Source organism: Epinephelus lanceolatus, chromosome 11 (genome assembly GCF_041903045.1).
Source record: "Epinephelus lanceolatus isolate andai-2023 chromosome 11, ASM4190304v1, whole genome shotgun sequence".
Classification (NCBI taxonomy): Eukaryota; Metazoa; Chordata; class Actinopteri; order Perciformes; family Serranidae; genus Epinephelus; species Epinephelus lanceolatus.
In genome coordinates this window covers 23,899,776-23,924,589 of record NC_135744.1, presented here as the reverse complement: position 1 = coordinate 23,924,589, position 24,814 = coordinate 23,899,776, and the positions used below count along the sequence as shown (strand labels likewise).

At 41.1% G+C, this 24,814-nt stretch overlaps 1 protein-coding gene across 1 annotated transcript; it reads right to left on the bottom strand.

The window, feature by feature from the left end:
• Nucleotides 1-383: 383 nt before the first annotated feature.
• ywhag1 (3-monooxygenase/tryptophan 5-monooxygenase activation protein, gamma polypeptide 1) lies at nucleotides 384-20,855 on the bottom strand. The gene is made up of 2 exons (XM_033650483.2): nucleotides 20,602-20,855; nucleotides 384-2,505 (listed from the first exon to the last, which is right to left on the bottom strand). Exons 1-2 carry the CDS (start codon nucleotides 20,686-20,688, stop codon nucleotides 1,849-1,851), a joined length of 744 nt encoding a protein of 247 aa, XP_033506374.1. The 5' UTR covers nucleotides 20,689-20,855; the 3' UTR covers nucleotides 384-1,848.
• Nucleotides 20,856-24,814: the final 3,959 nt, after the last annotated feature.

Here is a 24,814-nt window from a genome sequence, read left to right as displayed (position 1 = left end):
TTATCAATAGGCTACTGCAGAGTAGCCACCTCTTAGTAAATGATCTTAATGAATGCTCAGACCTGTTCGTAATGTTGAAGGGCTAATTTAGAGTTAGTAGGCTGTTGTCTTCATTCAAATATGTTTCGTGGCTCCAGACAGATTTTTTTTTATTTTCATGTTGGCAAATGGCTCTATTAATATTGCAGACGCCTGTCCTTAGCTGAGCTGTAACGTTAGCTAGCTCAGGGGTTGCTAGGTAGGTTAGCAGTAGATGCATGCTTCCTTATGCGCCATGACAGAGTTGCGAGTGTAGTTTAGTAAAAAGAAAATAGTTCCTTCACTACCCAATGTTTTCTCCACTTTTTGTTACCCTTACCAAGAATTGCATGTGACCATAGCGATGTCCGTAACAGATCAATTTATTGTTAACAATCACTGTTTTGGTATAGCGTACTTCAGCAAATGGAGTAAAGAAAACACAGATTAAAATAAGGTCTAGCTAACAATCGCAATAAAAAGAAATAAATAGAAAATAATCCGATTAAAGTCTAGTAATTCCATGTTCATATGAATACATAACATCTACAGTATAAGTTAATAAATTGAAGCTACTGTATAAATACATCACCAGCATGCACAATATTGTATTATGGAGAATATTGGAGCAGTTATCATCTTACACTGAAGAAACAGTATAATAGGCAAGTGCATTTCTTGACCAAGAAGAAACTGAAGACAAAGTAAATCCACAAACCTCAAATCTGCTTTTAGAGCTTCCACTTAACATTGCATGTGCTCTGTCCACAAATTATACTGAGTTCACTAATCAAGTCAGTGGTTCCAGGTGCCGGTTCAGAGATCCTACTGATTGTTATGAAGATAGCATAACTGGAGAATAAGGGTGGACTCATGATCATGTTCAATCACCACATTTCTTTTTTTAAATTTCCATTTATTTTATTTTGCTATCTGATGAATCAAATCGTTTCCTACAAGGAGCCAATAGAAGTAACGACAATACTGACAATAAGAATTAGGTGTCCAAAAACAGTTAATTTATTTAATAAAGCACATCAGCACATGAGAGGGACAAGCTGCACTAAGTTTACTTTATGAATTTTGTATTTTTAGTTACATTATGACTGTGTGACTGAGCTGGACACATACCTGACACAAAGCAAACAAAAAACATTGTTTTTTATGTTATCTTCAATAACAGAGACAACCTGCTTTTCACTCAACGATCATAGTGTGGTGCAACGAAAGATGTCGGTACGTTTCTCGATGACACCCCTAAGAAGCCCGTCTTCATCTCTGCAACCCGTCTGCTCCCTCACTCACTCTCCTGCCTTGTCTTTCTCTCTGACTAAGCAATGACATTCAAGGTGACTCTAATTTTCTGGTTGCTCAAGCATCAACTTCTGAATGCTCCTCCCCTCACCAAATACAATAAGACAGCTCAGCTTCATTTGCGCGATAAGACCAGTCTCTGCCAGTGTGAAGGTATCATTACCCAATAGTCACACTGTGATGAATGACATACCTCTTGCTTCTAAAGTGGTATTTTGGCAAATGCTGCAGAGGCTACCAAGGAGGGGTTTCATTCTTTTATTTTTTATTTTTTAATTGTAGGTTATTTCTCAAACTAAAATTCCCTCCATCAACTTTTTTTTTCACTTTTAATTTGTTGAAAAATAAAGAACAGCAGCCACGTTAGTACCATCGGCTAAATTGGCCACCGATGTTCCACTGCCCTCCCCTCCCTTTTTTTTAATTTCTAAGAACTTTTTAACTAGTATTATTATTTTGTCATCATTTGTGAGCGCGCGTGTTGTGTTGTTTTGGCAGAATAGGGTTTTGGACTCTTTAATTGTTGCCCTCGCCTCCCTCGTCATCCTGCTGGTCGCTCGTCCACAGCGTCAAGTTGTCTCGTAGCAGCTGCATGATGAGAGTGGAGTCTTTGTAGGAGTCCTCATTCAGGGTGTCCAGCTCGGCGATGGCGTCATCGAAGGCGGTCTTGGCCAGGTGGCACGCCTGCTCCGGGGCGTTCTGGATCTCGTAGTAGAAGACGGAGTAGTTGAGAGCCAGGCCCAGGCGGATGGGATGAGTGGGCTGCATGTGCTCCTTGCTGATCTCATGGGCCTCGCTGTAGGACTTCTCGGAGGACTCCACCACCGAGGCTCTCTTCTCCCCCGTGGCGACCTCGGCCAGGTAACGGTAGTAGTCGCCCTTCATCTTCAGGTAGAACACTTTGCTCTCGTGCTGCGTGTCATTGCAGTTCTTGATCAGGAAGTTGTCGAGGAGATTGAGCACGTCCTGGCAGACGGCCTCCAGCTCCTTCTCAATCTTTTCCCGGTAGGCGCGCACCATCTCGATCTTCTTCTCGTTACCGTCGGCCGACGTCTTCTGCTCAATGCTGGAGATGACACGCCAGGATGAACGCCTTGCCCCGACCACGTTCTTATAGGCCACAGAGAGCAGGTTCCTCTCTTCGTTGGATAGTGCTTCATTCAGCTCTGTGACCTGTAGAAATGAGAGAGAAAGAAAAATATTCAGGTGTTAGCATGTCTTTTTCTTACTTCCATTATGTAAAGATATGTCTCAGTAACATTCAGCAGCTGACAGTGGGACAATTCAAACCTGTAACATGCAACAAAGTTTGACACTAAAAAACTATTTAAACCTTACGCACATGTCAAACTACAGAAATCACAAGGTGTTGGACAACATAAGCAAACTGTCACAGATGCCTCCAGACAAACTGTACAACACCCAAGGCAATACTCCAGTGAATCCAACAGGGTAAACCACACCTCCAGCTCAGTGACATCATCCTCTGAGGTAACTCCTGATTGGCTGTCCGCAGCTCTGAAAGCTGGTTTTGTTTTGTTTTGACAGGCCTGTGTCTGGCTGGAGGATTTAATCCTTTATACCCCACTGGGACTGTGCAGCAGAGGCATCTTTACAGACCTTTTCTCAGTATAAAGCCTGTTGTTACTTTCTTTTTCAGGACAGAATTCAGTTTCATGAGCAGAGCAAAGCAGGGGGCCCCGACCAATCACGTGGAACAGCCCTTCACAATGCCCTTACTGAACACTATATGGGTTAACAGAAAAGGACGTTCTGGGTATAAAACTGAGGGCATTGTGTTGATATTCCTCATATTAGCAAATAGGAAAATAAGGTGGCTTTATTCTTTTTTAAATTAAAAATACATGCCTTACTTGGTCTTAGCAATACCGGTACATTCATTCAGCATTTATAAACTCAGCTTCATTGAGGCACTGTCCTTTAATTAGAACAAAAGAACTACTTCCGTTTTTGTGGAAACAATTGTACACCCAGTGCAAAGGAGCGTTCAGTGCAGTGCAACCATCATTGCTGGTTAAAGCCTAACGCAGTTGTCATCTTTATGGCCAACACCCATGTAGTGTAAGTAGCAAATGTACTTGCATGCATCTGTGCAACCATGGGCGTGTAAGTCTTACAATGAGGTGTGGTCAGGCCCATTGCTATTTTGAGGCAGCGGAAAGCGACTGTGCTATTGGCCTACAAAAACCTGGTCTAAAGTCAGAATGGCACCATATTTTCCTGTTATGTAGAGGGTGCATAATTTAGGTAGAAAAAAATGCACCTACAAAGGCTGGTTAACAACGCATGTACACTCTCTCAGGTGGGTGAAATAATTTAGCAGAGCAGAGCTGTTGTCCAATTACCCATTAAGAGACCAGCATAACTTGATTATTTCAGAAGGTAAAAGTTTAGATCTGTTTACTCTGTCAAGTTTATAACTACAGTTTTTAGTTGTGCTGCTTAAATGTCCCAAGATATTTGGTGCAGTAACATTACAGCTCTTACTACATTACTTGCAGCAGAAAACCGCCTACTTCTTCAATCTGGAAAATTCGCCCTGTAAAGAGCAGTGTGCCAGGTGCATGTTGATTGGTTGTATTCATGTTATGCCCACAACACACCTATAATTAATTCAGGGACTAAAAACAATCCTGTTGCCCCTTACTTTGCACCCATATTATGCTCTGTTTAACTAGTGAAAGTGGAGTTGGACCTAAATGCAATTTAAACTATGCGCCATACATTGTTTAAATAGTACCCTTAAGGTCTACAGCCATGCTAACAGCTTCATGCTAACATTAACAACAGTAATGCTAACTTGCTAATTTAGTCGGTAGGATGTCTTTACCATGTTCACCATCTTAGTTAATGTTAGCATGCTTGCTGATTATCAGTTAACACAAATCTATTGCCCACAAGACTATTGAGCTAGCAGTGTGATTAGTTTTGCAGATATCTGGACATAAACCAAAGGGTTGGACAAACTGAAATGTTGACCTGATGATGGTGCTAGGTAAGTAAACTTCATTCTGAGGGGAGCATGAATCTATCTGTAACAAATGTCACTGCAACCCATCTAATCGTTGTAGAGACATTTCACTTGAAAACCACTAGACAGCGTCATCGTGGCTGAGGAGCAAAAATCAGAAAATCCTTAGTCATTGCGCAAAGTCATCAGGGACACGAATGTGTGTACATAATTTTCTGTCAATCCGTTTGGTGGATATTGAAATATTTCACAGGATAAGTAAAAAGTTTGATCAGCTGAAGGCAACAGAGGAAAAGTCAGTGGAGTTATTAGGATTCATCCTCTGGGGAAAATGAATTTCTAAACAGAATTTCATGGCAATCAATCCAATCGATATTTTCTCTGAACCAAAGTGGTAGACTGATCACAAAACTGATGTTGCCACCCACAGAGCCATGGTTAAAAATAAAACAATTTTCTTGTAGTTCTCTGTAGTTACATTTCAGGTAAATCTGCCTGCTGTGTCTGTGTATCAATTTATGTGTCTTCTCCTAACCACCCAGGTGGGGTCGCACTCTGCTGCCGCAGTGTTACAAAGACACTAAAAGGTCACTTTTGGAGCTATTTAATCACGCTGTAAGACAAATATCCCCCTGAGGCTGTGCTGCGTGATTGTGCGGCATCCTCGACACATGGCGGAGCCTCAGCGTCTTACTCAAGGACAGGAAAGCTTAAACCTGTGACCTTTGAGATGCATCACAGTCACAATGAGCTAACAGCTGTGTCACTCTGCTTTGGTTAGACTCCAGTAACACACATTAGCTGCTAATCCCTGTTCCAGTTGTTACTACAGTCACTTTTGATAAAAGCCTATGACTAATCATGTGTTCATCTGATGAACTCGCTCTCAGCTCACAAAAGCCCTCACATACACCCGTCTTTCACACTCGGGGATTCATAACGCAACAGTTCAATGCAGCGGACTTGACCATGGTGAGATTACTGTACAAGGGAGGGAGTGGAGGGTAAAGAGCAATCGGTGATGCAATCTCCTGTTTCCATGGCGACTGCAAAATCTGCTTTTGTTTGAGAGAGCTATACCATCTCTGCTGGAGACGCTGGCCACAAGCTGCTAATGGCAAGGATGCTTACATGGCTGACGGCGTGGAGAACGCTGCAGCAGTGTGGGTGGGGGTAAGTGCAAACAAGCCATTTCGAATCTCACACCTTTCAGCCGACTCTCACACTGGCAGTTAGCCCTAGCAATGATGTTCCAATACCACTTTTTTCCTTTCTGATACTGATTCCAATAACTTGAACTTACGAATCAGCCAATACTGGGCACCATCTAATGCCATCGCAAAAAAAATAAATAAATAAATAACAGCTGTATTCTACTATCTGTGTCAAGAAGCCAACTGAAATGTGTAAAAATAGAACAACTATCATACAATATAAATATTACACACTATTTATTCTACTTAGTATTTCCGTTGCTGCCCAAACAGCACAGGTCTACTGATACTAGGATCGGGTAAATGTTATTCCATTGCACATGGCCTCTGGGATCTGCACTGCTATGCACACAATAGCACAGTCTCCAATTCGTCAACAGACCCAACCAAATCCACATGGGATATAGCTTGCGCTCAGAACCACGGCGGTGTTACCATGGCTCTATGGGTGGCAATGTCTGTCTGTTGATCAGTCTACCACTTTGGATGGATTGCAATGAAATTTTCTTTAGACATTCATGCTCCCAGAGGATGAATCCTGATAAATCTGGTAAGATGTGTCTATGTTTTAGCGTGAAAATACAATTTTTCCAAGCCCTTCTAAAAACGTTTTCCACATGACATAGGTTTCTGCACAATGTCATTTCTATATATAAACCTAAATGCTGCTGTGGCCGCCACACTTGTTCAGTTCTGAAAGTCACACAGTAACACCAACAAACTAAATGATCGAAGCAGCGATAGCCCAGCAACTCCAACGTGCAGAGAGGTTAAATTACCAAATTCTGTCAATGGAGTCTGGTGGCTATGAGAAGAGCTATATAAGGTTTTTAGTTCTCTGTTGGGAAGGGCTGTCTGACAGCAAGATAAAGTGGTAAAATAATTCACATATAGTGTACACCTAAGCTGATCTTTGATTTTTCTTTGAGGTCGTCCTTTTGTTTAAGGAGCTAAAATATGTTTTGCTACTTCCCCTGTCCACAGGCACCTACACTACACCTGTACACGTTCCTAATAAAAGAGGAAGATGTGATGAAGTACGATATGCTTATTTTAAACCACTTCTTCACTAAATGACTGTATCGTGATATATACCAGTACCTGTTACTGTTATATATGGCTGGGTATTGTTTCAAAAATGAATTACCAGTACCAATGGCCAATAGCCTTACAGTGATCATTCGATACCCACCATGTGAGTGGAAGCATCTAGTTACTAGTTGTAGCATAGCCATACTTTCAAAAGTTTTGGTGGCTTTCGGCAAATAAACATCGCTCGACTTGACCACAGACTGTACAGGTTGTAGCTGCTGCAGTAGTCAGCCAATCACACATTGCATTAAACTGAAGAACACGTGCGGCGATTGGCTGCCAGCAAAACCATACAAATAGTCTTTTTGTCTAGATCTGGGTACAAAAAGAATCTAATACAGGTATCGTTTGACCTCAAATGTTACTTGTTTCTGGGTTATGTCAGTTGCCAGACATCAAAATATTAGCAATGTCACTGTGAGCATGTTGGTATGCTGATGTTAGTATTTAGGTAAAAGCATCATTGTGCTGAAGTACAACGTCACAGAGCATGGGTATAGACTCTCTTGCCATGATGAAATTACTACCAAACCTAGTGATTTTGGGATTGTTCTCAAGTCAATACTATAGGCAGATTATCATGACATTTACTATAACAGCAACATCCCACAATATCTTTGCCTGTTTCAGGCATGACATGAACTGTTACCTTTGGTAGCACCTTAAGACCAAATCATCAGTTTGGTCCTACACTTAACTAGTGGCCACATTTCCAGGGAATTTTAAGTTCACCTTCCCCACAGGAAGCACTACCTTTGAATTTGGATATCCCGAGGGTTGTTCTGGAGCGTCATCCCAACAACCAAAGCACCGTGCTTTTCGTTCCTTACTCTGAAGAGTGCAGCTTCTACAGGGCCACTAGCAGTGTTGTTGACTTTTGTGCTTGTTCACTTCCTACACAAGACGTTGTAAAATTTACAACTGATAAATAAAACGATCTCTGTACTGGCAGAGTATGAAGACAGGCAAACAATTAAATGACATCCGTTGCGTAATGATCCCACTTACAAGCACAAGAGAAAGTCACCCTGCCCCCCATTAGTCACTGCTGTAGCACAGCCTCAGCTCTATACCACTCTATGCCTTAGCCCATTAAATTACAATTAGTGTAAACAAGTATCTGACCTACAGCAAATGCAACCAGCAGAGTAGGTCAGCGCTAGAGCAACAGAGAGGTCAGAAAAACAAGTCCTAAACAACACGTCTGTAAAAACATGGATGCCTTTGTTTCAGAAGGCTGCAGGGTGAGCAGAAAGCCCTGACGGAAGCTGTGGTGCGGGGATGACAATAGAGCTCTGTCTACCCATAAAGCTCATCAATCGCGCCTGCTCTCTCGTGACTCATCCTTGCACAAGGCAGTCAAACTTCCAAACAACTGAGTGTTAATATAAACAAAGGCCACGCAGTACAATCAATAACTTTCTCTTTGACAGCTCTCTGCATGACCATTAATATCCACAGGAGAGACAGTGTAAGAGCTGCAGGGCTCGGGGAGCAGGATATGTTGAGCTTAAGTAGAGGCTGGGTTGGACCACAATACTCGCCGCCTTACATTTTCATTTAATGGATTACAATTCATATAATGAAGGCTTGCCACAGTCCCACAGCCACCTATTTTTCTTCTTGATCCACACTTTTCCTTCTGTCTTTTCCTTGCTCATTTGCTCTCCTAACCTGATGTGACAACCCCCTTGCCGACCCTCTTTCAGGCAGCAGAGCACAAAGGCGCCGTGGACTACCTGACGTCACTGGTGGTGTGAATAGGGCTGGAGCCTTGGTGCAGAAAAGGGGTCTGCGAGGCGGTGTATGTGCCTTTCTTAGTAATGGTGGTGGAGAAGGAGCTTCAAGTGGCTCTTTGTTGCTACGCTACCACTTATGACAGTGGTTTTTAGCCGTGATTACAACTGATGCGCGCATCCAATAGTAAGAAATGATCACTTAAAAGAATGAGGAAGAAGTGCAGATATAATTAGATCATTATACTGGAATGGAGAGAGCTCAAGTACTATGCAAGCCTCTCTAGTCTTGATTTCCATCCAAATGTAGCGCAAATATTAACCAATTTTTCAGAAAATCTACAAAAGAAAATGTTAATTGATGTGCTTTTCCATCCACTGCCATTCATGATAATTGGGAGCTAGTTCATCCAGATTGGCAGTGTGTGGTGCTAATTCACCTATCAGTAGTCTGCAGAAGAAAAGGGCGCAAGGAGATGACGTATTTAAAAGAGCGCCAGTCAAACCTCAAACAAAGGAAACAGTGGATGTAGAGTAACTGAGAACACACTGGACAACGGAAATAGAGTTTTGAACTACTAATATTACAGCTGTGTGCTCTCTGAGACAACTGTGAGAGCTTTCAGTGGCCTATGCAATGACTGTACGTCATCATTTATTCACTGAATCTGTTTCCTGCACTTCACACACAGTCACATTTATCTTTTTATCTAGGGCTGTCAAGCGATTAAAAGTATTAATCTAATTAATTACATGCTCTGTGATTAATTAATCTAAATTAACACCACACATCAACTGTTGCTGTTAAAGTATATTTAAAAATTCAGTTCAAATGAATCTTGTCAGATGTGTCGTAGTAAAGCTGCTGGATTTTGGACACAATTGTCCCCTGTGCAGTCCATTTTCCAGGGGAGTTAGTCAGTCGGTCACAGGTAGACTTGCTCAGTTTGCGTCTGAATGCCTGGTCGAGTGTGGCTTGACAAGGCTGACTGCTAGCGCTAGCATCAGAGGATGTGCTAGCTCAGACCTCTGGGTTCGCTGCTAAATGCTTTACATTGAAGTAATATTTCAGGCTTGAAGTACTCCGATGTTACAAAAATTTCTTACTGCGGAAACTGCAGAGAACGGTGCTCCTATCAACGGTTCCATCTATGAATTTTTTGAATGTAAATGTTCCATCCACGAGGCCACACAGTGTCTTCTAGTCTGCCTCCATCATGTGACAAAGCCACTGTGGCCTTCAGTGATGCACACACAGAACGTGATTAATCAGCATTCATTTTTAAAGACATTAATTTTCCATGGTTAATTAATTAAAATTAATCCATTATTTTGACTGCCTTCCTTTTATAATTACATCAACTTTTCCACCTGCTCTAAGTGTAAAAACTTTTGAATGATTGTTGAATTTTTGGCGTTTCCATTCAGGCTTTTTAATGCATATACATATCGAAAATGTGTACAAAAGAGGTGGATGGAAACCGACCTTCTGTTAGTCAGCCCCTCCAGGATGCTGCCCTGCTGCAACAAATTCAACCAATCCTCACGAATTCTACATGACACTAAAATTCTGTCCAATCACCGCAACTTGTCTGCAAAGTTAACTAATCATTATAGTTTTCCACAAGTCGCCAAACTCACTTTCATGTTTCTGATTGTTAAGATACAAAAATGTGCATCTCAAACTTTCATTGTCCAACAAAAATTACTGCGAAAGACCACGCAAGGCAATTCCCTGATGTTCAGAAAGAAAGCGGGAATAAACTGTTAAGCACCACGTGCAAAGCTGTGGTGGAACACAAACAACATCAATTAACAAGCACTATTCTACAGACAAACAACATCTAAAAAAATCACAAGAAGAAAAACCTCCATGAAATCAGGTGTTTTAGGCCGCAACGATCACAAAAAGCATGTGAAATCCTGGAGGAAGTGATAAGTACTAGTTCTCTGCTGTAGTTAAGAAAGAAGAACTTGTCTCTGTCAGTATGTAAGAATTTATTAAGAAATATAATGGGTGTACAGAACAGGACTGTCGCGCTCAGCCCACATTTTTTCCTGCTTAGCTGTTGTTGTCTGAGGCAGTGTGTTCTGCCTTAGAGGTCAAATGAGGGTCTAACAGCACCTCCCAATTCACTTCCATGGGAGCACAGAAATGATTAATGGTTACCTGCTACACAGTTACCACTAATTAACATTAGGTAAATAAAAACCTCTTTATCTTAATTCTTAATTTCTTGGTCAAAGTGTGGAGGCACTGCAGACTCATCGTGTATTGACCAGCAGTGTTACTAACAATGACAGGACTGAGATTATTGTGTAATTGCATTACTAATACTTGGTCACAGACTGTGTCAGGGACACCTCCTAGCTATCCCCCTCTTGTCAAAATCACTCTTTTCATACTTTCTTGGTCTGTAATAATCCTGTAAACTCATTCGGGGTAATGAAATCCCAAACAAATAATCCTCATCATAGTGCCAAAGCAATAAAGCAACAACCGTTCTTCAACAAAGATGAAATGTGGAGCCAAGTGACATTTCACTCCATGAACTATGAAGATGAAACACAATAAACAAAAGAACCTTGCCAAAATTAAAATAGGGAAAAAAATAAAAACATATATTTAAGATAAGATGATAGAACGGAGTCCTTGTTGGCCCCAGTGTCTTCCTGACCTTGCCAAATTTACCTAGAAAGCATTGCATCACTGTCATACTTACTCACTACCACAGTGTTAATGAAGCTATGAGACACCAAGGTCCCCATTTAATTTTACAGTCATTTAACATCCGTGGGTAATGAAGAATGGCAGGAACTGCTGCCACAACTCATTCAAGCAGCAACCTGCAGGTCGAAAAATGAAGCCAATGCACAGGTGGCAAAAACTGCAGCTCCTTTAATGGCCACTTGAGGCTGGCTCCAAGAGCGACTCAGTCTCCATAGACCTCCATGTTAAAATGCCCAACTTTACAGTAGGAATTAACATGTTTACAGCCTAGTACAAAAACCGGTTTTGAACTTTATAGCTAATTAACCCATTCATGATGATTGAATGAGGGACTCAAATGTTTAAATTTGATCAAGGCCTAAGGTTATAATTAAGGGCAGGGCTGCTTTGAGTGACAGGTGGATGCCATTGACAAGTTGCTACCACGGCCTAAACATTGGTTAGGTAACATAACCATGGTGTAACCCCCGATTCAGAGTATAGCCATAGCCACAGCTGTAATTATCTCAGTGTGATTTCAGGTCCTGAAAGTTATTAGTAACATTTTGGTTGCCTAAAAACGTCTTGTTCAGCATTGCTTACTGAAAGACCCTCTGGGGAGTCGCATGTTTAGTTTTCCCGTTAAGTTTTTGTCTTAATGTTTTTATGCTAGTGACAGTTAGCATTAGCATTATCACAGTTAAACAAAGACTGTAAATGCACCATGCTAACCAAGCTAGCAGCTTGCATTGGGGTTAGCTCCACCTTCTCGTCCAAATATGGTCACATCTGGCTCCAAAAATCTAAGACGTCAGCGGCCTAAATGCAAAACTCAAGGCTTCAGAGCCATGGATAAAGAGAACTGGATACAGTGTAGCAGAGGAGGGTCACATTTGTTCCAATTAAAGTTGCTCAGTGGTGTATGGAGCCAAAAAAGCTCTGTTTGCACGGTATGAAATTAACCACATCTTCTGCATTGTGGGACCCACAGAGCAAGGGCACTAGAGAGTAGTGTTGTCATGATACCAAAATCTTTGTTTCGGTACCAATACCAATATGAATTTCGATACTTTTCGATACTCTTCGGTACTTTTCCTAAGGAAAAGTCCTTTTGGATACAAACCTTTAGAACAATAAATAGTAGGGGTGTAACAGTACCAAAAAACATCATGGTTCGGTAAGTACCTCGGTACGGACGTCACCGTTTGGTAACTCAGATGTTCCACCTAGTTTGTGTTGTCTCGTGTTGTCTCCCTTTGCGGGGCAGACTTTCTCTTGCCTTTTTTCACGTGCGCCAGCTGCGAATGTTGATACAGGTGTTGTCATACACACCACTTGTACAATCTGTGCTCCAATAGGAACAAGAAAGGCGTTTGTGTGCATAAATGAGTAAAATAAATTAAATAAATTAATGAACTGAATCAATTTCAAAGTACCGGTATTTTCCAAATGTAGTATAGTACCGTTTGAAATACTCTAGTACCACGGTACTATTTTAGTAGCGGTATACTGTGCAACACTACTAGAGAGTTACACCAGCCGAGCAGCTAACTTCCAGTTTAGCCCTCCGCTACATTGAATTGGGGTAAAAATGAAGTTGTAACTCCACGCTAGCCTCTATGTCAAATTGGCTTCAAAGTCCAGCACCGTTTCTTGTTCAAAACAGGAGTCCACACACCAATAGGTGATGTCACATCTATTATTATATACAATCTATGATCTCATCTTCTGTCAGAGACACCTGATACCCTAATATCCTAAAAGCAGACATCAGTCTGTCAATGTTTCACACTGAAAACATTCTTCAAAACATTTTTTAGCTGTCCTTTCTTTTGCTTTGACCTGTATTACAACTGCAGCTCAGAGTAGATGTGTCATTATGATGTCTCCTGCATTTATGTCCCTGCACTCGCTGACAGTGATTAAGCAAAAGGAAAAGTAGACATCATAGCAACTGAATGGTGCTACGAGATAATAAAGTGGTGTCATTCAGCTCTGCACATCTTGCTGCAAATGTAAGTAATACGTTGTGAAATGAACCTGATTATAGTGTGCGTAGGTGGCTAAGGTGGGCCTTTCTCGTAGTGCCTTTGTGACTCACCGCTGAGTCAAGATTCATTTCAGGACATCCTAAAATGTCCTGAGATGACATTGGCTGCATGCATAAGTGGATTGAGATTTAAGAGTGTGTGTACATACTGCAGAAATAAAGAAATTGAGGTTTGATGTTTCCTATGCCCCCTGGACACAAAACTGCAAAATGAGGAGAAGGATGAAGTAGCAAATTTTCACATTTTCTGGGGCTATAACCCCGTTTCCTAGTTTAGCGCTCTGATTGTAGCAATTAGTATCTAAAATGAAGCTCATCATAGGTGTTAAATTAAAAAACCCTCAGTCTTCCATTTCTGTCACGGGCACATATTTTGAGACAATAAATCTTATTTAATGTTGAAGACATCTCCCACAAGATGCACCATCCCACTCACACCCACTCCTATGGAGATTCTGCTCACTCCTGCACACAACACTGTTTTCTAATATGTCCACCAGCAAAAATACTGTAACACATAAGTAGCCTGTGGAGTTTGCTTTCAGCAGTGAGAATTAAAAGAGGATAAAAAATACTGTGGATCAAGTCCCTGTTTCTCTTCCAAGTGATGTTGTCAGCAACACACAAATCAGACGCTGAAGTGTCAGACTTCAGCAGAGCAGTGATGGTGTTAACTCAAGTGTAACCGTCTACACCAGAAACTGATATTTCACTTGGTTTATTTCAGTATTTGGTGGCATACAGTTACTGCATTTACAGTTTACATTAATCAATATATTAGATTTTTGCACACCCACAGTGGAGCAAGAATATTCAGCACATGCAACATACGTGTCTTTGTGTCTTATGTGACTAATGGGAACAACATTTTTTGAAGGCAGCAGCAGCAAAGCCAGCTGCAATGTCACCACTAGGGTCACATTCCCATTGTCAATGTACAGCCACTAAGAGTGCTTGTTTTTTCCACTGACATGCTCAGATTGTTATTTTAAGTGTTTGATACCAGTATGGAAAGGATCCCTTCAGTCACAGACTTTTTTGATAAAGAGTAAGATCCTTTTTATTTAATCAGAAACAGCCCTGATATCGCCATCTTCAGACCCACCAGACTCCTTTTAAATAAACTGTAATTTTAGTGTGTATAGAACCAGCATGTTTCACCTCTAACTGGGTGAATTAAGGGTTTATTTCAACCAAACCAGAGTTGGTTATTGTTGTAATAATAGAAAAATGAACCAAGATAGTTTTATTTTGTTTTTGTAAATTCTGAACGAAGTGTGTTTACCATTATGAAAGGCTTTTACTCTTCAACAAAGCTCTGTCTCTGTAGGGATCCTTTCCATAGTGTTGTCAGACACTTAGAATAACAATCTGAGCCTGTCAATGGCAAAAACAGCACTTTTTAGTGAACATAAATTGATGGTGCACAAATGCCCTGTGTGGTTACATTGCAGCATGTTTTGCCTCTGCCAGCTGCAACCCTCTCGCTTAACACTGGACTAGTTTCAAAAATGTTGGTTTCCATTAGTCACTTAGACACAAAAATATGAAAAATTAGGATCTAGGTTGAAAAATACCTAAGTTACTCTTTAAAATAGTTCAAATGGAGGCAGTTGGATATATCTAGTTGTTCTGTTGCACCCCACGAGTAACACACATACAGCCATTTCTGAAAAAAAAAAAAAACGACTTCTTTAGCCAAGGCAGCAAACACTATTTAGACAACACATATTAAACATACATTCAGTGTATGGAGCAGCTGCAGCACAACACAGCATCTTTTAATGCATTGAAAGGACTTCATGAGAGAATAATGCATTCAGTTCATTAAGTGTGATGGAAGCCCTGGCTCTCTGTGTCATGCACTTCCTAAGACGCTGTCCAGTAGGATGTGTGTGAGCGTGTGTGTGTGTGTGTGTGTGTGTGTGTGTGTGTGACAGCTAATTCACAATAACCGAGTCAAATCAGCATATCATACTCACTATAGTCACCAGTTTAAATCAGTCGTGCTTAAAACTGAGCACACGTAATGAAAGGGGGCTGCAACTAACTAACACACACTGATTTCACAAAATATGTCTTATTTATTTTTATTTATTTTTATTCTGTGTTGTTGCTATGGCATCCTGGATGTCAGATGCTGGGATCTGTAATACCTCAACCCACGAGGTTGATCTGTACATAAAATGGGTTCTTGACTAGAGTATTGGACAACCCAATCACCAGAATAAATGTTGGCATTGTACGTCTCTGCAAACCACAGATTTGCTACATATGTATGGTAATACAGCGCGAATATGTTAAAACGTTACGTTTCAACAATGCCGTGGTTAACGTGTGGTTAGGTTTAGGCACAAAAACCACTTGGTTGTGGCTCAGGAAAGATCATGATTTGGCTTAAAATACTTGGGTTTTAGTGGCACATTCCCCGCTGAAAAAGCAGTGATGTCTCCGCAATAAACAGCTGTTTTTGGTGAAACTTTCCCGGCTGTAAACACAGCAGTGACTTGCTAAAAACAACTTGTTTTGTTGTTTGGTGGTCTCAAACAGTGGTTTGCAGCTTGGCAGGTGTTTTAACAAGGTGTCACGCCGTCTAACATCCCCTCCACCTCTCAATGACAAAGTCTGCTCATATACTATGTCACTTTAGAGAGGCTGATATGATTCGTATGAAATGTACGTAACGTGGTTTGCAGCAATGTACAATGTCAACATTTTCTTCTGGCGACTACTGCTGAAAATCCAGGTATGGGTATGTAAGACTACGCACTTATATGATAACACCTAATACCTAATAAATTAATTCCTCTTTGCCTCTCTTACACACTTGCAATTTGGCAATATTTTACACTGTAAAGTCCCACCTGTAAAAAGGCAAAATGTACAGTTAGAAAGGCTTTAGTTTCGAGGGGTGGGACTATGTCGCCAGTTTCAACACCAACAATCTTGTAAAGCATCACTTGAAAGAGCAAGTCAAGTTCTCCAACGCAAAGGAGAAAAGGGTTTGTACTATACAACTGTTCTTTTTTTTGGGGGGGGGGGTTTAAGTAATGGTTGCTGAACTCGCTATTGCCCTATACACAAGTTCCAGTATCAGAATCAGGACAAAAAGGTATTGAAACATCTCTATTCTTGACTGTCGAACCAACCAGGATGGGAGGACACTGCCACTTTAAGTAAATAGAATGGGAACTTAAGCTGATGTTACTTTTATGAATGAGCTGGCTAGTTTAATAAAGCTAAAGAGAGAAAGACGGAGAGCAAATGAACTGAAACTTAACCCCCGATGTGTAGATACATTACGTAATCTAATTCTGTGTAACTATGTAACTCTGCGGTTTCGCAATCATTTGTATTGAGCTGCAGATTGAAGTCTTCATTTGTAAAAGCAGTCTCAATTGACTCAAACCTGGGTCAAACATGCGTAAAGCACATTGTACTTGGTTTGTATGAAATGCGTATATGCCTTGTGTGGCTTGCAAACAGGCAGCGGTTAATTTTGCCTCCTCAGAAGCTTCCAGCACAATTTCAGACTGACTGAAAGATTTTTTTAGGTTATTTTCCATGTAGGGAAATAAGGTTCGAGTTTCCCCCCAAAATGGCATGTTGAGTTTTTACATTACTCAAACTAAAAAGAAAAAGAAGCACTGCTAGTTGCAAGGTAATCTGAGTAAAAAAACAAAAATAAAATCACTGAACATTTAAAATATAACGGTGTCCTCTCAGAAGCTGTGGGAATGTTGAACATAATCATTATTATTAAAAAATCAATTTAGCAAATAAAAAAAAATGTCTTCATAAAATTGAGTACATGACTATAAAAGCTATTTTCTCAGTGTTATTAAAACTACATTTCTTTTTGTATGAAAATGAAAAGAAAGCCTCGAGGTAAAAAGAAAAGCTCAAGAAAATAAATTGCTTATGGTTAAAGGTGAATCGGCTGTAACATGCAAAAACACTGTCATGGTAAAAAAAAAAAAAGACATGCTGGTGAAAAACATGTTTTAACCTTACATTAAAACCGCTGCATTAATTTAAGTTTATTACTGTAGCTCTTGAGATCGAATAACTAATGTTTCAGAGGGCTGAGGCGCTGTGTGCCCATGTGGATGATGTAATAGTTTCATCAGATATGAATACTGTAGTGCCGAGATCATTTTACATGAATATTCAATAATCTTTGAAAAAATATCTGCTAAAAAATATCTTGGCAATGGACAACTGCATGTACGTTAATAGAGCAGGCATTTAGTCATCTCTATAGACAGATGTCTGCATATGAGTGCAGAATCTGTAGGCAGCAGGACAAGATTGTGGTATCCAAAGTGTTCTGGTTTCTGTTTGTAGTGCGAGTAGTACTGACCCATCGTGATGAGCAGATTTTGGTAGCATGCAGGTAAAGGGATTCCCTAAACCCCTGGTATTTCACTCAGGGCGGTGCCTTACATGTTGCGTCACACAGAGTATCGTGTGCCTGATGCACATTCTTGTCGGCTCACATTCGGTCGCCTTGACATGTTTTGGATAAACTGGCAAAACCACTGAATCTTTAATAGACTTGACCATCAACTGCTGCGACCCGCAAAACCACGCCCATCCAGGTGAAACCCTGTGTAGGTAAGCAGTCCATGTGGAGAGCAAAAGAGACGAACGCATTGGCTAAAATGCAATCTCAGAACCCATCTACGATGACTGAGCTTTTTATCAGCTTTCTTATGTCTATGTGCACTCATATGCAGATATTTGTTTCAACAGATTAGCCGAAATGACGTCTGGACCTCCATTTCCGATTCTCAAATCAGACTGTAAACGATGAACAGCGGACAAAAGAGGAAGTCTCGGCCCACATATCTGCTGTCTACACCAGAACTCTTAAAATAATGGCATCTCATAAGCTAACTTTGAGGTCAGTTTACCCAAATATATGAATTTCCTAGAGCGATATTCACTGTGAATTTCTTTGAAAATCATTTCTAGTCAGAAGCATCTACTGAGCAACTAAAAACCTCATTTTCATTTCGTGTGGCTTTTTCATGTAGGAATCCAGGATCCTAATTTCATTTTCTGACTCTTGGTCCAAGGCTAATAGAATCACTAGAGACCCAGGCGTAGCCAAGTCTTTGCTTTATAGTTTTTAGAAGAATGCAGACTTGACAACACTTTGCTGTGCGTCACTGATTGGTTACTGATCCCTCGTTGCTGTGCCTGACGGACAGAGAGAGGACAAGCAGAATTTAAGGCTGCTGTCAAACCTGTGATGTCACACACAGCTCCTAAAATGAATCTGAAAAGAGAAGCCAGATAATGACTCTCTGCTGGGACTTTTTTTTTGCTGGATGAGAAAAATTTAAATTGAATCTCTTGAAATCAGACTGAAAACTTGCTTTTTTGATTTGTAGCTCCACTCTGGCTCCTAAATAGTGAATGACTGTCCGACACAATGAGAATAACTGCTATAAATCTGATTTCGCCTCAAGACGCCTAAATAATGATGCTGTAAAAACAGTGAGACGTGATGTCCTGATATCTACTGTATTATTAAATACAGCAATCCACAGACATCATCGTTCGTTCTTTCAGGGCCTGGTCCCTGAGTCTGAAGCATTACAGTCCTCCAGAGGATGTCGACTACTGTAATCCTGGTTATTTGGTTCTGTTGCCACCGGGGCGGTTACCATGTCTGCAGTGGCAAGGGATTCCCCTCAAATGATGGGCGAGGCAGCAGACACACCCCGCTGCCCAGTGCTGCAGAGAGACTGGCTGGGTGAGGGGCAGCTCTCCCTCTGACTCGGCATAAATCGGAAGGGGTGGAGCCGGGCCCCCTCTGGCATTACCACTACAGCCTGGTCCTGGAGGGCGGCACACAGCGTGGCCTTTAAACACCTCACAGCTTACTTGTTGACTCATGTGATTGAAGAAGATGTAGAAAAAGTTGCTTTGTCTACTATTGGACACAAAGCACTGTGCTATAGAGCTCAGACTTACAGGCCTTGGTAATAAAAGCAAACTATATGAAGGACTGAGTCACTCTATGATATCATGTTTAGAAGAAAATTATAGAAATATGACACCAAAACTGCTTGCCTTTGAATAAAGAAGTAAAATGCATACCTTCTATTAACCACAGACACAATATGAAGTCCTGCACACATATCACAGCCATTCTTTTAAATAAAGGAGTGAGCCTTCCTTGACTTCCACTGCCAGCCTGTCCCTTCCCTTCTGATCTTACTGTAGTGATACAGAGAGATGCAGCCTTTGTGAAGCTGGGATAAAACGCTGCCTATGAAATGGTGCACTACGGGTGGGCCTGTGCTGCATCTTGGCAGATGCTGCGGCACGCCTCTGTGTGGGAACCTGCTGGAAGAGGTCGAGGACGCAGGGATGCGGTTCCTCCACAGCATCGATTAATAAACGCAGCCCGTCATCAAAGTACAGTTCGTGGACCCCCCTCCCCAAAAAAAGAGACGACCATTTGCTGCAATACGACATCCACAGAGCTTTCTGGAAAGAAGCTGTCCGTCCACCAACACCCACGTCTGTAAGGTGAACGCTTCGCATTTTGTGCGCTGCTTCTGCGCAAATCGATTGCGATCAACCTTCAGCCAACATTGCTCTTTCTCCAATGCGCCAAATGAAAAGGAGGGCCTGCGAGTCTCTCCACATGCAGCTAAAGAAAGGGTGTTTTTTTAACACTAAACCGACGGCTCGTTATTTCTCAGCATCATGCAAACCGGAACACGACCATCAGCTCAGCCTACGATGTCACTCTCATCATCATGGTACCACCTAGCTCGTCCTCTGCTCCAGTATGCGCATCTTTCGATAGGCTCATTTTGATACCCTTTCACTTCTAAGCTCATATTTGATCCAGACAAACCGATTCTATCGCGTCTCGTGGTTATTTTGTGCTTCATTTCCACCCGGTTCTTTTACAACCGAGCAGCCTGGCTGTTTTTAAAGGAGCCTGGTGAAAGGCACCGCCCCAAGATCAAACAGTCCGCATTTCAACCACAATCCGCCGCAACACAGCTCCGATAAAACCCTCTGATTAACTGCAAGTTACTTATTTCACTCCAACCCCACCGTATCAGAGCGGTTTCACTAATATCTCTGAAATAAATGGAAACGGGTGAAATGTGAACATAGGCTTCACGGGCCTTGCAGTCCTGCTCAACATGATGTTGCCCAAATCTTATCATAGCAGTGTTATTTCCTGCTCCTAATTATGTCTTTCTCACAAACGTTTTCTTTAATCATAAGTTTCATACACCAATTTCGTGTGGTTTATCCGCTTTAAGTCAAAATGTGCTCAAACACAGGAGGCACCGTCTGCTGTCTGCGTAATGCTACTATCTAGCTTTTACGCATTCCTCCCCAACGCGCGCACACACACATCGATGAGGAGATTTTACACTCAGAGAACCAAAAATTAACCAAAAGAGAAAAGGTCATTTCAGAGGGAGCCTACTTACCGATTTCATGGCAGCTGCCATATCATCATACCTCTCCGCCTGCTCGGCCAGCCTGGCTTTCTGCACCAGTTGCTCGCGGTCTACCATTTTTAGATGTCGTGCGTGTGTTTGCTGTCGTGTGTGTTTCGGAGCTAAAAAATCGTAATATAAATGTTTTAATGCAGATAACGGGTCCTTCTCGCTGCTGCAGCTGCTGCCTGCTGTCTGTGTGCCTGCCGACGGGACACCCCTCCCCCTCCGAGCACTTTCCCTCGGTTGTGTCACCACCCAAAAAGGCGTGTCTTCGCAGAGTGATGTAACGAGCCTGGCAGTCCAGAGAAAATGACAGCACAGCCTATTGCCCTACACTGAGGCAATGTAGGGCTTACACTTCACATATCTGACGAAAAGGAGGTCGTTTTTTATATAATGGTGATACATACTGTAGTGGATCCTTCTACCATACTTTCCAAGCATGGTACCAACATGCCCAATGCAACGCTTGACTACCATCCAGGCATGGGCGGATTATGAGACAATGGGCCCCTGAGCAGTGATATGCAAAAGGCCCCACCACACCTCTCCTTTATAGGAGCAAGACAGTCTTTGTGGTGGTTTTGCTTCTTTTTGTAGTCAGTATGCATCTCTTTGTGGTTCTTTTGAAATCTCTCTAAACAGAGATCTGCATACATGGAATGTTGTTATTCTAGTGATGACTAAACACAAAAAGTAAGGAAATTTGTGTTTGGTAGATTATTTCTTTGTTGTAACAATGCTTCTTGGCAATAAATCTTATACTGTTGGAAAGAATGTTTATTTCCATTTTAAATGGTGCCACATTTGTGAGGAACATGCATTTGTGAGATGAGCAGCAGAGCTGAGTATGTGGGTTGCCAAACAGCTTTTTTTTTGCTGTTGCTATTGACACTTGCTTTGAGCTTCTGGTACCCCCAGGTGCTGACAACCAGGTGCCTGATTGGCACCTCACTGGAGGCAATCTCAATGGAGAGAGATATCCAGAAGAAATTCTGCAACCAGTGGTAGTCCCATATCCCAACAGTCTGGGACCAAACTCCTCCAAGATGACAAAGCTTGCCCCCACAGAGCGGGGTTTATCAGAGACTACCTCCAGAATTTGGGAGTGGAGAGGATGGATTGGCCTGCCAGCAGTCCAGACCTCAACCCAATTCAACACTTTAGGGATCAGCTTGGGCGTGGTGTTCGTGCCAGAGTGACCAACACAACCAAGTTGGCTGACTTGCGACAAATGCTGGTTGAAGAATGGGAAGCCATCCCACAGCAGTGTGTGACCAGGCTGGTGACCAGCATGAGTAGGAGGTGCCAGGCTTTTGTGGCACTGTATGGTTCTTCCACATGCTACTGAGGCTCCTGTTTGTTAAATGAATAAATTGTTAAATTACCAATATGTCTTGTTTCTCCAGACTACAATCATCCAATGCACCAAACAACACCAAACAAGAGTCAACGGCAAAAAAAAAAAAAAATGCTGTTTTGCACTGACAGAGGAGATTTGGCAAATTTTTCATGGGCGCAACTCACATACTCAGCTCTGCTGCTCATCCCACAAATGCATGTTCCTTAGAAATGTGGCACCATTTAAAAGGGAAATAAACAAGCTTTCCAACGGTATAAGATTTGTTTTGGTTCAATGACAGACATGATTTTATACATATTACTGTTTTTGTTGTTGTTGTTGTTATGTATCTGTCCTTCATCCGCCTGTTACACCAAATCTCTGTCGACAGACTGAAAGCCGATGGGTTCTAAGACTGGTTGTTTGTCTATGTTTTTGTAGACATTTTGTGTCTCTTTGTAGTTGTTTTGCCTCTACTGTGTCTATTTGTGTCTTTAACATCGCTTTGTGGTCTTTTTGAGTCACTTTCTGGTCAGTATGTGTTAATTTAATGACATTTTGCAGATTAATGCACAGAGAAGCCTCTAATGCATTGGGCCCCTGTGTCCGTTTCAGTCCATCGATGCATCTCGGCAAATGCCAACTGCCCTGGGACCCAGACCCTCATGGCCTGCTCGAAAGGCTGTGCTTTTATGCACAACTCAAGCTCAGATTAAATATCGGTATTCTTCAAACCACGGAGATGCTACATTATGTATGTAGCATCTCCGTGCAAACTTTGTTTCCTTGTATTTCATTGTACAGTTTTATGTTGTGGTTAACGTGGTTTGGGCACAAAACTACTTGGTCATGGTTAGGAACAGATCATATTTAGGCTTAAAATACATCATCGCCACAAACATGGCTGAAGATGTCCCGCCATGTCATTTAAAATACCCACTTCTTTGGTTCGTTGTACTTAACAGTGGTCCCTCCACCTCCTGGAGACAAAGTCAGCTCATATACATGTAGTCAGAAGTACATCACTTTAGAAATGTTGATATGATTCGTATGAAACTTATAAATGTAGCACATCTTGATTGCAGAAATGTACAATACTAACTGAATATACATTACAAAAGCACAACCAACATGATGAGTGCCTACCCGATTTCGGGCTCTGTCTTAAAGAAGGGTCCCATTGTCAAAATCTGGCCTTTATCATTTAAGCTGATATCATGTTTACATTGTTGATAGTCCTCTATTAACAGACAAAAGTATAGTCTTCAAAGTCAAATTAATTAATATCAAAGGTATGTTTGACTGTGTCGTGTGTCTCAGGATTAATCAGTGATTTTTTTTCTGTTAGTATGCTAATCATATTTTCATGTTTTCCAAAAGAGATGACAAGAAACTGAACTTCATGCATGGTAAAGATATTGTTTTTTTCCCGGTAACTATTCCTTTTAATGCACATGTTTTGAAAAATTGTCACAAATGTAAAGTTGTTATGGACCTCAGGCTGCTGCAATGCAGTAATGGGGATCCTAATAAACTAAAGTAAACTCTATTAATATGTGTGTTAACAGATTACTGCACACAAACCTTGTCTTGTAGTATCACAGAACTGGAATACTTGACGCTGTGCAACAGCAGCTCATTGCTACATGCATGTGATGCCAATTCCAAGTAGCCCACCACCATGTGCTGAAATAAGAATATACTGTATGACACAAGATCATGTTCTGAGTCATGCTCCTAAGTGATACTTTCATATGTTGTTTGCAGAATATATATATATATATATATAAACTTGATGTTCAAGTGAAAGTCCCACAGTTTTTTTGCTGAAAGCAGTGGTGACATAATTTTTTTTTACCAAATATAGGATGCCAAATGATCAATGTACATATCTGTAACAGCTAATATGTAACAAAAACATGTTTTATGTATTATTTCTATTAAAGTAATTATACAGTAGTCAATGCAACAGATTTGCTGTCCTCTGCTCTGATTGGCTGAGTCACCTTCAAAGGCTTTGTCACTGATAAAGAAAAGACACACCTGTGACCACAGAGCAGTTCATATCTTGTGTTTGACATGACTGCAACATGGCAGCAGAGAAGCATAACAGCAAGCCTACTATCATTTAAAGTATCATTTATAAGCCAAAGATTCTGAATTTGTAACAAGTTCCACTTTTTAGTTTTAGATAATGAAGTAGTAGAGCCGAATGTCAAATATCAATGTAGCTTTTTTTAATAGAAAATGTGAATAGAACGAGGATGGTCTCATGTAATATATTTCTTTGATAAGCCATCATGGATATGCCATTTCTGGATATGGCATTTCTAGTGATAGAGTAGTGATTGTAGGTATGAAGCAGGCTCATAACGCTGACATGCTGAGTCATTTATCATGAGTCATCAAACACGCCCTCTTACTGTACACAGCCCAGTCTGTTTCCCAGCCTGTGAGACACTGGCTGTTTCTGAAAATGATCAGTCAGCTCCAGCTTTGCTCTCAAGCCTGTTAGATTATATAGAAAGCCGTTTACCATATACTGTGTGTATACATATCTCTGGACATGAGTCAAAATGCCATATTTTACTGATCAAAGTGCTGATTTTAGATGCTGAATTAATCTCTAAGTAAAATTTGATCAATAAAGATAAATTTGCTTTTGCAATCAGAGTATGTGAAACATCCAAAACAGATATCTGCAATTCTGACCATCTGTAATGTGAATCCCAAATTTCTCCATTTAACTGGTAACTTAAAGAAACTCAGATTCAAGATACTGTGTCTCCAGGTAAATTCTGATTATCTTTAATTCCTGCTTGTTTAGGATACCAAAATTCATTCATTTTCCCTAACTGC